The sequence below is a fragment of the Vanellus vanellus genome (genome assembly GCF_965231255.1).
Source record: "Vanellus vanellus genome assembly, contig: HAP1_SCAFFOLD_943, whole genome shotgun sequence".
NCBI classification, from domain to species: domain Eukaryota; kingdom Metazoa; phylum Chordata; class Aves; order Charadriiformes; family Charadriidae; genus Vanellus; species Vanellus vanellus.
Genome location: NW_028127408.1, coordinates 16,498 through 31,161, shown reverse-complemented (window position 1 = coordinate 31,161; position 14,664 = coordinate 16,498). Strand labels below are relative to the sequence as shown.

General features: G+C 55.9%; 1 protein-coding gene across 1 annotated transcript in view; it reads left to right on the top strand.

Annotated features, from left to right (window-relative positions):
• Positions 1–14,664, top strand: part of VAC14 (VAC14 component of PIKFYVE complex) — a 60,748-nt gene that overhangs the window by 31,318 nt on the left and 14,766 nt on the right. The window contains exon 12 of the mRNA XM_082501074.1: positions 4,188–4,320. Coding sequence (XP_082357200.1) covers positions 4,188–4,320 — 133 coding nt within the window. The remainder of the gene's footprint in view (positions 1–4,187; positions 4,321–14,664) is intronic.

Below are 14,664 nucleotides of genomic sequence, written 5' to 3'. Positions count from 1 at the left end.
TCCAGGCTGCTTTTCGGTGCATTTCGGCCACGGAGCTGTGATTTCCACCTGCATTTCATCGTCTCTCCCTACCCGCTCTTGTTTCACTGCTGTCGCCTTCCCGTGGGCCCAAAATTCCCGTTTGTTCCTATTACAGCGGATATCTGGGCTGAGTTTCGTCATTCCTCTGAGCCAGGGATCTTTTCTTTTTCCAGCTCCCCCGCTCCGTGCCAGATTAAATTAAAAAAAAAAAAAAAAAAAAAAAGACAAAAAGGCAGCAGAGCCGTGCCGTGCCACCAGCCCTGCCGCGGGTACGTTAACAGCCGATCTGGCAGGTTACGGATCTGCAAAGTCGGAATCGGGGAAGGGGGGGGGGGAGATGGGACACAGAGGGGGGCGAGGTGCGAGTTTTCAATTAATTAAGCCACAGTTTTCATAACACTTCTCTCTGCTCGTCTCTCGTGCTTCCCCGAAACGCTCGTCAAGCTGCTCCTACGGTTCTCCTCGAGCCAGGGATGCCGCCGCGCTGTGCCGTAACCCGCGGGGCGGCGAGCCGAGCGCCGGGCTGCGCCGGCGAAGGGTTACGCGACGGCAAACGAGGTGCCGGCCGCTTCCTAGACGTCCCATCCGATATTTTTTTTTTTTTTTTTTTTTTTTGGAGGATTGGCAGGTTTTGCCTCCTTGGGAAGGTGTGTCGCCCTTGCAAACTCCGGCTGAGATTTGGTTGAGGTTTTTGCAGCCTGGGAGAGTCCCACACGCTGGTTTCTCACCCCCGGCGTTATCGGGCAAGGCTGCTCCGTGGTGGAAACCTTCCTTAGGGACACGCAGGCGTCGCTGGTGGGCAAGGGAGGGAGAAACGATCCCTTTTGAGTTCGTTCTCGATGCTCCCGGAGGAAAAGGATGATGAAGAAGCTCCCTGGGGCGTGCAGACAGTCACAGCATGCTTTCCTCTCCTAAAAAAAAAAACCAAAAACAAAAAAACCCCAGGGCTAAGACTTGTTTTTTCCACCTCTGGATCCCCATCCCTCCTTGCTCCCAGCTCCCTGACCCGCTGCCCAGCTTCACCCAGGCTGGGTGGGAGGATCAGATGTTCGGGAGCGAGTTGATGGAAGAAGGTGATAAGGCTGGAGGTCGCTCATCCTGCAGATTGCAACCGGGATCTGATCTCCCAGGTGATTCTGCTTTTTGGATACCCAGTGGGTCCTTCCAAGTCCCCAGTCTGAGATGCGGGAGATGCTGCACCACCTTAGGTCCTTCCGAGTCTCCAGTCTGAGATGTGGGAGATGCTGCACCACCTTAGGTCCTTCCGAGTCTCCAGTCTGAGATGTGGGAGATGCTGCACCACCTTAGGTCCTTCCGAGTCTCCAGTCTGAGATGTGGGAGATGCTGCACCACCTTAGGTCCTTCCGAGTCTCCAGTCTGAGATGTGGGAGATGCTGCACCACCTTAGGTCCTTCCGAGTCTCCAGTCTGAGATGTGGGAGATGCTGCACCACCTTAGGTCCTTCCGAGTCTCCAGTCTGAGATGTGGGAGATGCTGCACCACCTTAGGTCCTTCCGAGTCTCCAGTCTGAGATGTGGGAGATGCTGCACCACCTTAGGTCCTTCCGAGTCTCCAGTCTGAGATGTGGGAGATGCTGCACCACCTTAGGTCCTTCCGAGTCTCCAGTCTGAGATGTGGGAGATGCTGCACCACCTTAGGTCCTTCCAAGTCTCCAGTCTGAGATGTGGGAGATGCTGCACCACCTTAGGTCCTTCCGAGTCTCCAGTCTGAGATGTGGGAGATGCTGCACCACCTTAGGTCCTTCCGAGTCTCCAGTCTGAGATGTGGGAGATGCTGCACCACCTTAGGTCCTTCCGAGTCTCCAGTCTGAGATGTGGGAGATGCTGCACCACCTTAGGTCCTTCCGAGTCTCCAGTCTGAGATGTGGGAGATGCTGCACCACCTTAGGTCCTTCCGAGTCTCCAGTCTGAGATGTGGGAGATACTGCACCACCTTAGGACCTTCCGAGTCTCCAGTCAGACGTAGGAGATGCTGCACCACCTTAGGTTCTTCTGAGTCCCCAGTCTGAGATGCGGGAGATGCTGCACCACCTTAGGTCCTTCTGAGTCCCCAGTCTGAGATGCGGGAGATGCTGCACCACCTCAGGAGTGTGGACCCGAGGGTGCTCCTGGTGGGTCTGTCTTGCACCAGCGTTCCCAGCCACGTGGCTCCTGGGCTTTGTGCCCTGCACGTCACTGCTGGCAGTGAGCGACAGGAGCGCCGGATCATTTGGGGAGGAGGAAAGTCATTGCCTCCTCCTGTTTTTCCATTGGGATGCGGTTTAGGATGCGTAATGGGTTTGGCTGTCACTGGAAGGCGTGCGAGGAGGTGGTAGGGTACGAAGCTGGCTTTGCCGTGCGGAGGAACGGTGAGCACATCTCAAGCCCTGGCAGGAACGCCGTCCTTGATGCCGTGGGGGTCAGGAGCACGAATTTTGGGGTCTTGAGAAGAGAGAAACTCCAAGATCAGACCTTCCCCTGGAGAAGCCGCCACCTTGGGGTACCGTTACTGGCTGGTGGGGGTGAAGATGCGATGCCCTGCCTGCTGCTAGCTCTTGGCTTGCAGCGCAGCTTTGGTTTGGATGCTGAAAAAAACGGGCAAAACCCACCGCTTTCGCAGCTTTGAAAGACGGTTTCCATCTGCTCTTCACCTCCCTTCCCCACCCCCTTTTCCAGAAGGAAAGCCGGTGCTTGCTTTCGAGGCTCTGCCGGTGGTTACAGGCTGGGAGATGCGAGGCTGCGCCGCGGGGAGAAGGCAGAGCTGCTCCGCTTCGCCTCGTCCGCACCGCGGCTCTTTCTCGACCCTCTTTTGCCCGGTGCCGCGCGGCTGGCGCGACCGCACGCGGGGCACGGCTACGTTTTCACGCCGGCTACTCCCCTGCCTTCTCCGCAAACGCACCTTTTGTTTCGGAGCGCAGCGGCTCGGCGAGATCCTATTTTTTTTTTTTTTCTTCGTCCGGATCATCTTTCCCCGCAGCTGCGGGGAAACACGATGCTACGGCAAACGCTTGCGCTCCAGGAGACGCCTGGTTTGGGGTTTCGGGTACACCAAGGCAGGGCGACCGCGTGGCTCCGGCGACCACGTTCTGGTCCAGATGACCCTCGTATTTAATTTTCCTTTCTCTTGGGCTGCGTGTCTTCTCTTGGATGCTAACCCCATCCTCATCCTCCTCTCTCCGTATTCACACCCTCACCTTCCCTCCGCCCGGGCACTTCCCGCGTCCTCCGTGCTCGGAGAGTCCGGCTGCTCTCATTACCTTTAATTTTCTGCTTTTGAGACTCATAAAAGGGGATCGGTTCTTAAGTGCCACCTCAAAACGAAGCCGCCTTTGCCTTCTGGGCAGAATCAATGGGTACCACGAGCGGGTCCTTGCCCCCGACCCAACCGGCGCTCCGGGATGCTCCAGGCTGGAGGGACCACTTCGTGCCAGTCTCCCCCTTCCCCAACTTTCAGCTGCTTTTGTTATAAAGGGTTTTTCCAAACAGAGACCAAAGAAAAAAATAAATAAATAAATAATTTTTTCGGTACAATCTCTAAGCCTGGAGCTCTGCGGTGGTTTGACCGGTGCTTTGTGCCGACCCCCGGGGGCAAGTTGTGTGTGAGGCTGTTGCACCAAGTGGCTCCTGCTCAGGGGAAATCACGTCACCGAGCGTAAACCGGTGGCCGGGTCGTGACCCGGGGCCCAACGCGTGCATCCGCCGCGACGTGCGCGCCGGGCTCGGGGCATCTCTGGCACGCGGGGTTGGATTAAAGGCTCTTCAGCCCACCAGCAATCTGGTTTTCGGGATGAGTGTAGGTGCCGTATCTGAGGAGACGGGCTTGCCCGTCCCATCTAGAGCCTTGGCCACCCCGTCTCCTACCAGCTACCGAAGGCGAGCGGCTCTGGGGTGAGCTCCCAAAAAGCCCATTTCACCCCCGTGTGCTGCTTCAGGGGCTTGGGACCACCACGAGATGCTTTTCCCAGGGATGGAGAGGGCTGTGGCAGGGCTGGCTCTGCTTGGACCGAGCAGATGGGGTGATACGAGGCTTGAAAACGTTCTTCTCGTGCCGCAACCCTCCTCCGCTGAGCGCTGCGAGCGTATTTCGGGTGTCTGCTCTCGCCGCGACCGCTTTGGCAGGCGGACCCCGGCTGCTCTAATTGCTCTCCTTTTCCCCCGCGTCCCCAGGTACGAAAGGCTTGGAGTGCTCGCCCTCCACCCCCACCATGAACTCCTACTTCTACAAGTTCATGATCAACCTGCTCAAGCGCTTCAGCAGCGAACGGAAACTCCTGGAGACCAGAGGAGCCTTCATCATCAGGTCAGAGCACCCCACCAAACCTCGCCCAATCTCCCCAGCATCCCCCGGGCAGGGTGGGTGGGATGGGGACGAGGGGGTTGAGCAGCCCGAGCTTCCTAGGAGCCCAAATCACGTCTCCGAGCCTCCCTCGCTCGCCGGCGGACGGTTTCGGAGCAAACGGGACTTGACTTTCACGTGTCGAGGCACCGTGTTTCTCCCTCCCATCCCCCGGAGGCGATGTATAGCTCCTTATTAAATAGCATCGTCAGAGCCCGTTTCGTTAAGAAACAATTAGACCAGCCGGAGCACGAAGGCAGGCTTGGGCTCGGGGTGCCAAATCGAGTGAATCCTTCCAGCCGGCCGGGCGAGACGCTCGCCCGGCGAAGCCTCGGCCCCCAAAGCCGCGTGTTTCGCTGCTTGGGCCTAGCTAGGTTTTGCTTGGGCCTCTGAAGGAGCAGAGGCCGGAAAGCCGAGCGTCGCGGAGGCTGGAATGCCAAATGTCCCGGCAGCTGGCCGGGCATCGTCCTCAAGGCGATGAGATGTGGGGCAGGGGAGGCCGATTCCTCGGCTCGCTGGGAAATAATGGGCCTTAACGGTCGAAGGGAGGTGGAGAGATCAGCGAGGAGGTCGGGGTGGGGGGTAGGATTCGCCTTCCCTTCTTTTCAGGGAGGTGGCATCCGAAATGAACGTGGGGAGAGCGAGAAACCCAAACCGGGCTCCCGTGGGAGAAGAGAGATGCTTCTCCAAAGACGGAGGGATGCGCGAGGCTGGGGGGGCCGGGGGGGCGTTCCCATCACCGCGCTCGGAAAACGAAGCGTGCGGAGCTCTCAGGATCTGCTCGGCCAAGCTGGGTGCTGAGTTTGGCCCCCAAGTTTTCGGGCAGCCCGAAAGCGCCCCGAAAAGTTGCCGCTCGATTTCATCCCGTGGAGGGGAAAGAAGCGTGGCGGGTTCAGAGCAAACGTGAGATGAAGGGTGGGCAGGGTCGCGGCTGCTGTTTGGGCAGCAGGGCAGGGATTTCAGAGGTTTCCCCCCCCAATTATGTTAAATTTTAATGTAGTACATTACATTCTCCCCCCACCCCCCCAAAAAAAAAAAAAAAAAAAATCCAGCTGAGCATATGATTTTTTGCTTCTGATAAGAGTCTGGAAATGTTGGGATTAATCATCATATGGGGATCTAAGAAGAGGGAAAAGGCGATATCCCACTCGTGGCATCCCCTCTTTCCTCCCTGGTCTGCACAGCTCCTGGTTCGAGCAACCCCTGCCAGGGGAAGCAGCCCTATTCCTCGTTAAGGGTGCAGGGCAATTAGAGCAGCAGTGAGCCTGGGCAAGGTCCCATTTCGGCTTCCCCCCCCCCGCCCATGTCATAGCCACCTCAAATCTTCCCCTCCGGCTCTGGCACGATGAGCCTTGGCTGGCGGGACCAGCTTTCCCAGCAGCCGGCGGTGCGATGCGACCGGCTCGCGGCAGCTCAGCAAGCCGGGGCTTTTTACGGTGAATCATGCCCCAAAAAATCCTGTAAAGCGCCAACCACCACCACCACCTCCCCCCCAAAAAAAAAAAAAAAATTAATAATATACGACTCTGTCCTTTGTCAAGTCACGTTGGGGCTCACGTGGGGTAGTGATTAACTCTGAAACCTACTGATGGCGGGGAGGAAAAAAAAAAAAAAAAAAAAAAAAGAAAGCCTGATGGGAACAGAGCAGGGAAAACTTTTACAGGACTCGTTGGAAAAAGACTGATCTCTTGCTGGAGAGCCCCAGTTGAACGTGGGAGCCTCGTGGTGCTATTTTTAGCCACTTTTCAAATTGAAGCCGTATGTGCATTCCCACGTTGCATCCCGCCCCTGTCCGCGAGCCAGCTCAGCTGTTTGGCGCAGCGGGGTGAGAAACCGACCTCGGGTTTGCCTTGGGAGACGCTGGTGATGTTTCATCCTGAGCCGGAGAGACCGGGACGGGGTGTGTTAAAGCGCCGTCCTCCCCCGCCGCTGGCACGAGCCCTTTGCTCCCTTTGTACCCATCGCCTTCCCCCTCCCCTCCGGGACCACCGTTGCCCCTTCCTGCCCGGGAACGGGGGAAGCGGGGAAGGAAAATCGACCTGTTAAGTTTAGGAGATGATTTCCAGCGCTCGGGGGGGGGGGAGACGGGGGACGGGGTTTTTATGAAAGTGCAGCGCGGCAGTTTTCCCCCCGTCACGTTGCCGGCGGGCGGGTTCGAAGGTCCATGAGGTCAGGCGGAGGGTCTACGGTTAAAGGTAGTTTATTTCTAACCCAGTTCAAGCTCGTTCCTGTCCGGTTGCTGACTCTGAAAGGACTTTGGTCTCTCTCCTGATGTGTCCTTGGAGTCCCGGAGGTGGAGGTGATGGTACGTCGTGTGCTTGAGCACGGGAACGTGGTTTTGGCAGCAGTCTCTGGAGGAGCCCCTGGAGGTGGGACCATGCCTTGCTTTGTAGGGATGTGCGGTCCCCAAGATGCGCAGAGCTGCTCCGGTGCCTGCCCGCCATGGGGAAACAGGTGGGAGAAGCACCCACGGCCCTCCCGGGCGGAGGTGGGGGCTGTGATGGGTGGTCTCACCATCAATGACCTCGGTCCCAAGCTGGGTATCTCGAGATGGTTGGCCAGAGAAGACAGGGTGGAGCTAAACAGAAACCCAAACTGCCTTTAAAATAACAGGCAAAGCTCCAAAAGCTTCTGTCATTCACAAGGAAGACTCCAGATCGCTTCTTCTCCCTTGCCTGGGACCAGGGGGCTGGGGGATAACCCAGCACTGGCACGTGGTCCATCTGCCAACGCCGCTGGTGCATCCAAGAGATGCCCTTCTCGGTCTACCACCTTCCCCGGTGGGATCCGGCGCGGCGGCACCAGATCAAACCGTGGTGTGATGCCTCATCCGTACCACCACCCAAGGGGACCTCACGCAGGGAGAGCCTACAGCCGCGGCGCAGCTCGTACACCGGGCGGCATCCGGGAAGGGGCTCTTCAAAGCCACTTAGATGCCTCTTGAACGTCTGGGCGAGGGCTCCTCTTTGTGAAGGGACGTGCTGAGGGGGCTCCGGTGGTACGAGTCACCCGGAGTCTCACACTTTCCACCCCTCTCCCCTTGAGGAACCGGCGAGGTGGCTCCCATGGTCTCTTCCAAGGAGGTAGGGTTGGTTGGTTTTTTTTTTGGTATCGCAGAGGACAGGGGGTTTCCTTTGGGGGCCGGTCTCTCTCGCCGTCCCTTGTGACTTTTTGGGGGTGCTGGAAGCCAATAAAGTTATTCCATCTTCAAAACTCAAGAGTCAAAGCGCTGCCTTCTCTTCTCCAGCGAGGCACGCTTGCGCTCCAAAGTGCCTCCCAAAGGGTTTTCGGAGGCAGGAGCATCGGCCGTCGCTCGTGGGTGTTCCCTCTCGCCTGGATGAGCAGACCCTGAGACCTTCTCGCTAATCGGGAGCTATCTGCCCTAGCTGGCACGTGGCCCTCCTGGACTCAACGCAGCCCTTGAGCAAGAAGCAAATATTCCCATTCAGCTGCTGGCTTCCCGACGAGGGCTTGGAGCGGCAGCAAAAAAAAAAAAAAGAAAAAATATGCGGAGGAGCTTCCAAAGCATCACGTGGTTCCTTGGAGCGGCACGGCCATCCTGCGGGCAGGGACCCTGCAGGAAGAAAAACTGCTCCGGCCTCTCAGGAGGTGGGCAGCGGAGCGGCACCCAACGTTTCAGCCCACCCCGGGGTTTACGGGCTTGGGATTTTTCCAGCTCCCCAGCCCTAAATTGGCTGAATAACCTTATCCGCTCCAACCTCCATCTTCCAGAGGGGTGCTGAGGGACATGGGTTGGTGGTGGGTTTGGCAGCGTTGGGTTGATGGTTGGACTTGATGATCTTCAAGGTCCCTCCCAACCTATGATGCACGTGGTGGGGCTTGTCCGTTCAACCGGGACTGGCCCTCAGCTTTTTGGGAGATGTTTGAACCCCACGAGGTGAGGGGCAGCCCGGAGGGGCAGCTGGTTCTCCGTCCCCTCTGGAAGACGGAGGCTGGAGCGGATAAGGTTATTCGGCCAATTTAGGGCTGGGGAGCTGGAAAATCCCAAGCCTCGTGACGGGGCCCGGCGTTTATGGCTCCTGCAGATGGGAAAAGTTCACCCGTCTGGAAATCTTGAGGTCTCAAAGTCCTGCTGGGATGAGGCCAGTGGCGAGCTGGATGGCGAAGAGACGGGGACAAACCCCCCCACGTCATGTTGGCTGCGCGTGGGGCTTCACAGCGCTGCCCTTGGCGTGGGGTTGGGGTGGCCGGTCCCCTCTTTTTGGGCAGGAGGGGATTTTTCTGCCTCGGGGAGAGGTTGGGGTGCCTCCTGCCTCACTGTCCCACCTCGCAGCCCATCCCAGACTGGTGGGGGTGGGAAGGGACCTCTGGAGCTCCCCCAGTCCCACCCCCTGCCAGAGCGGGGGCACCTCCAGCAGTGGCACAGGACACATCCAGGCGGGTTTGGAATGGCTCCAGAGGGGGAGACTCCCCCCCCCTCTCTGGGCAGCTGTGCCAGTGCTCTGCCACCCGCACAGGAGAGAAGTCCCTCCTCAGGTTGAGATGGAACTTCCTATGCTCCAGTTTGTGCCCGTTCCCTCTTGTCCTGTCACTGGGCACCGCTGACAAAAGACTGTTCCCACCCCCCGGCACCCTCCCTTGAAGGACTGATAAGCGTTGATAAGATCCCCCCTCAGCCTTCTCTTCTCCAGACTGAAAAGCCCCCCGTCCCTCAGCCTTTCCTCAGCAGAGAGATGCTCCACTCCCCTCATCATCTCTGTAGCCCTTTGCTGGACCCTCTCCAGCAGTTCCCTGTCCTTCTTGACCCGGGGAGCCCCAAACTGGACACAGCGCTCCAGATGTGGCCTCCCCGGGGCAGAGCAGAGGGGGAGGATGACCTCTCTCGCCCTGCTGGCCGCGTTCTTCTTGATGCCCCCCAGGATGCCATTGGCCTTCTTGGCCACCAGGGCACGTCACCTCCTCGAGGGGTGCTCCAGAGCTGGTGCTGACCAAAATCCTCCTCTTCTCCCAGGCGGGGATGCTCCTGGGCTCCCCTGGGCACACAGTTTGTTTGGCCGAACATCTCCGTACCTCCTGAGGAGCTGGTGGTTCCCAGGGCTGGCATGCGGGATCCCCTCCCGCTCCTCCTTCCTTCGGCTGTGCTGATGCCACCGTGGCCCCTCCAGCTCCCAGCACCAAACCTTTGTCCCGAAAATCCCTCTGCCCCACCAGCGAGTGAACTGGGGCTGGCGGGGGACACACACACACACACACACACACACACATGTCGCCTCTTCCTCCCTCCCACCCTCCGCGCCGCTGCATTGCAGAACAAAACCTGCGTTTGTATTTCTTTTTTTTTTTTCTTTTTGCGGGAACCATTTGGCTTGTACTTGGCTAAGTCCAGAAAAAAAAATAAGAAAGAAGGAAAAAAAAAAAAGAAGGAAAGAAAAGAAGAAGGAAAAAAGAAGAAGAAAAAAATGAAGAAGGAAAAAAAAAGAAGGGAAAAAAAAGAAGAAAGAAGAAGGGGGAAAAAAAGAAAGAAGGGGGAAAAAAAGAAGAAGGAAAAAAGAAGAAGGAAAAAAGAAGAAGAAAGAAGAAGGGAAAAAAAGAAGAAAGAAGAAGGAAAAAAGAAGGAAAAAAGGAGAAAGAAGGAAAAAAGAAGAAGAAAGAAGAAGGGAAAAAAAGAAGAAAGAAGAAGGAAAAAAGAAGGAAAAAAGGAGAAAGAAGGAAAAAAGAAGGAGAAAGAAGGAGAAAGAAGAAAAAAGAAGGAGAAAGAAGAAAAAAGGAGAAAGGAAGGAAAAAGAAGGAAAAAGAAGGAAAAAGGAAGGAAGAAAGAAGGGAAAAAGGAAGGAAAAAGAAGGAGAAAAAGAAGGAAAAAGAAGGGAAAGGAAGGGAAAAAAGAAGGGAAAGGAAGGGAAAAAAGAAGGGAAAAAAGAGGGGAAAGGAAGGAAAAAAGAAGGGAAAAGAAGGAAAAAATAAAGGAAAAGAAGGAAAAAAGAAGGGAAAAGAAGAAAAAAGAAGGGAAAAGAAGAAAAAAGAAGGGAAAAGAAGGAAGGAAGAAGGGAAAAGAAGGAAGGAAGAAGGGAAAAGAAGGGGAAAAAGAAGGGAAAAGAAGGGAAAAAGAAGAAAAAAGAATGGAAAAAGAAGAAAAAAGAATGGAAAAAGAAGAAAAAAGAATGGAAAAAGAAGAAAAAAGAATGGAAAAAGAAGAAAAAAGAATGGAAAAAGAAGAAAAAAGAATGGAAAAAGAAGGGAAAAAAGGGAAAAAGAAGGGAAAAAAGGGAAAAAGAAGGGAAAAAAGGGAAAAAGAAGGGAAAAAAGGGAAAAAGAAGGGAAAAAAGGGAAAAAGAAGGGAAAAAAGGGAAAAAGAAGGGAAAGAAGGGAAAAAGAAGGGAAAAAGAAGGGAAAAGAATGGAAAAAGAAGAAAAAAGAATGGAAAAAGAAGAAAAAATAAGGGAAAAGAAAAAAGAAGAAAAAAGAAGGAAAAAAGAAGAAAAAAGAAGGAAAAAAGAAGGAAAAAAAGGAAAAAGAAGGAAAAAAGAAGAAAAAAGAAGGAAAAAAGAAGAAAAAAGAAGGAAAAAAGAAGAAAAAAGAAGGAAAAAGAAGGAAAAAAGGAAAAAGAAGGAAAAAAGAAGGAAAAAAGAAGGAAAAAGAAGGAAAAAAGAAGGAAAAAGAAGGAAAAAAGAAGGAAAAGGAAGGAAAAAAGAAGGAAAAGGAAGGAAAAGGAAGGAAAAAAGAAGAAGAAAAAAGAAGGAAAAAAGAAGAAAGAAGAAGGCAAAAAGAGGAAAAGAAGGCGAAAAAGAAGGAGGAAAAGAAGAAGAAGGCGGCAAAAAAGAGGAAGGAAAAAAGGAAGGAAAAAAAGGGAAATAAAGAAGAAAAAAGAAGGAAAAAAAGAAGGCGAAAAAAGAAGGCCAAAAAAAAACCACCAAAACCCAGCAGGACCCCCCCCCCCGCAGCCCCTTTGATAAACCGGGATATAAACTGGGGCGCGATCCCCCCGGCTGCGCGCTCCCCTTTCTCCCCACCCCCCTCCCCCCCGAGCATCCCCGGCGCTGCGGGCTTCTCCTCGCTCGTCTCCGCCTCGTTTCCTCTGCGCCCCCCCCCTTTAACCCCGCTCCCCCAAAATCTCCCCTCCCCGCCTCTGCCTCCTCCCACCCACCCGCGGCTCTCCGGAGCGCTGTTGGAGTGGCGGGAGGGGGGGGGCGGACATCCACCCTCTCCTTTTTTGCGCCTTTCCCACTGCCTTCTCCTGCACGGGCTCCTTTCGGGTTTTGATGGGAATTCGGGGTGGGAGCCGGCAACCCCGCTGTACCTCCCCAAAAATTCCACCACCACCCCCCCCCCGGCTCTTAAATTGCCTATTTTACATCACGCAACGGGGCTCCACCAGCCCAAGGGAGCCATGTGCTTAACGAGGTTTGAATCCATCCGGGCTATAGGATACGGCGCTGGGCTCTCCGCTACCCATCCGCAGCCCCATGGAGCAGGAGCTGGAGGGGGGAAAAAAAAAAACCCAAAACCCAAAAACAAACAAACAAACAAATTTCCCCCAGGTTAGAGGTTGGATTTAGGGTGGCAAGGCGCCGGGAGCCATCAGCGGCGTGACCTTCAGGATGGAGGAGCCTGGTTGCTCTCCGTAAGGATTATCCCCGCTGGGAGGGCAGGAGCTGGGTGAGGATGGATTCCCCCCCCACTCTCCCCGGGAAGGGATGGGAGATGCCATGCGGAGCCGTGGGAGCTGGAGGAGGCGGGGGATGAGCCTTTGGGGATGAGCTCGCCGTCCTACCCGCCGAAAACTTCTCCGGGATCCACCATGCTCCCTCCCAGCGCTTTCCCTTGGCATCCCAGCGGGAGCGCTTCGGAAAAGCAGAGCAGCTTCCCGGGAGTCTCCCAAATTTTCCTTGCCCGGCCGCTTGGGGCGAGGACCCTCATCATGGGGGCGGCGGTTTTGGCCATTAGCTGCTAAATTCGGATGGGGCCTGGGGGGGGTTCTGGTGGTGTTCCCTTCTCTCGCTCTGCAAATGTGACATCCCTCCGCGGAGGGAAAAACCCGGACGAGGAGTCTGGGAGAGGCTGAATAACAGCATTCCCCCCCTCCCCCCCCTCCCCGTCTCTCTTTCGGGGGATCTCACCCGGGATTATCCCCACGGCACAGGGCACGCCGGCTTAAAAACCTCAAGGCAGGGCTGAGTGTTTTGCCTCCTGCTGCTCTCATCAAGGGATTTTATTTTATTTTATTTTTATTTTATTTTATTTTATTTTTATTATTATTATTTTATTTTATTTTATTGTTTTATTTTATTATTTTTTTCCCCCCGTTCCTGGCTGCTTTCGAGCATCTCGCAGCCCATCCGCTCTCCACCGGCGGTGGGCGCCCAGCTCTCCCTCCTCGCGCGCCGCCCACCAATTTGGAGGCACAAGGCAGCAGGAGGACGAGGATGCTCCGGCGCTTCCCACAGTCGCGCTTTGCCGCAGGTTTCCGTCTGAGGTGGACGCTCGAGGCTGGATGCTGCCCCGGGAAGCGTTCACCCCAGTAGATTCCCCATCGGTGGGGTCCAGCCAGGCGTTCCGCTCCTGGGATGGGACATCCTGGGGTGGGATGTGCCGGGATGGGTCATCCTGAGGTGAGATGTCGCTGGATGGACATCCTGGGGTGGGATGTGCTGGGATGGGACATCCTGAGGTGAGATGTCCCTGGATGGGACATCCTGGGGTGGGATGTGCCGGGATGGGACATCCTGGGGTGATATGTCCCTAGATGGGACATCCTGGGGTGGGATGTGCCGGGATGGGACATCCTGGGGTGGGACGTGCAAGGATGGGACATCCTGGGGTGGGATGTGCCGGGATGGGACATCCTGGGGTGATATGTCCCTGGATGGGACATCCTGGGGTGAGATGTCCCTGGATGGGACATGCTGGGGTGGGATGTGCCGGGATGGGACATCCTGGGGTGATATGTCCCTGGATGGGACATCCTGAGGTGGGTTGTCCCTGGATGGGACATGCTGGGGTGGGATGTGCCGAGATGGGACATCCTGGGGTGAGATGTGCCGGGATGGGACATCCTGAGGTGAGATGTCCCTGGATGGGACATCCTGGGGTGAGATGTGCCGAGATGGGACATCCTGAGGTGAGATGTCCCTGGATGGGACATCCTGGGGTGGGATGTGCCGGGATGGGACATCCTGAGGTGAGATGTCCCTGGATGGGACATCCTGGGGTGGGATGTGCTGGGATGGGACATCCTGGGGTGAGATGTCCCTGGATGTGGGACATCCTGGGGTGGGACGTGCCAGGATGGGACATCCTGAGGTGAGATGTCCCTGGATGGGACATCCTGGGGTGGGATGTGCCGGGATGGGACATCCTGAGGTGAGATGTCCCTGGATAGGACATCCTGGGGTGGGACGTGCTGGGATGGGACATCCTGGGGTGGGACGTGCCGGGATGGGACATTTTCCTCTCCCTGCTGAAAACGTGGAGCTGTGTTAAAGCCACCCTGCTTGGGAGCTCCTTCCCTTTGGTGCTTCTTCCCATCGGCGTGTGAGCTGCTCTCAGTGCTCAGCCGCGCCTGGAGCGGGTCCCCTTCTAGCGTTGGGTGCTTTTGGGGTGCTGGCGCTGCAGGGAGCATCCAGCCGCTCTCCTCTCGCGCATCTCTGGGTCTTGGGAGGCTCAGGGGCAGCGAGGCTGCTCCGGCTGCATCATCCCCTTGGGATCCCTCCAGGGATGCCAAAAGGCAGCGGAGAGGCGGCAGGCGCGGAGGCAAGCCCGGCTTAAAGCCGAAATAACACGTGGGGCATCCAAAACGCAGCATAAACGCAGCGTTAGCGCTGCTGCACGTGGCTTGGAGCCGGTCAAGCCCCGAGCCGATGGGTCCCCCCGCCTGCTGTCACCCATGGGATGCTGCCACCCCATTCCCATCCCTTTATTCCCTTCTGGAAAGCTTCACCCTCAAACACACGCTGTATTCCCACCGTACTCCACCCCCGAACTGCTCTGGGGATGCCCAACGGCACCGTCTTCCCCCAAATTTGCTTTCTCTATGGGGGAGAAATACGACTCGTCCCTACTGGGGGCGGGGGGGGATGTAAAGGCTCATCCACCTCTAGGACATCAACCCGCTCCTCGGCCACGCTTTTTTTCGGAGCGAAAGCGGTTTTATTTCTTCGTCTTAAAGCGAAGCGACGGGGTGGGAAGGGGAAGAGGCTCAGCCTCTCCCGGTCCCCGTTGTCCCAGCTCCACGCCCGCTCCTTTAACCTATTTTATTTGCAGCGAAGAGAAATTATAGGGGGAGAAATAAGGCGCTTGTCAGTTTTCTTGAAAATTAGGCCGCAGCTGTCAGCCCGAAAGGGGAGCGTACGT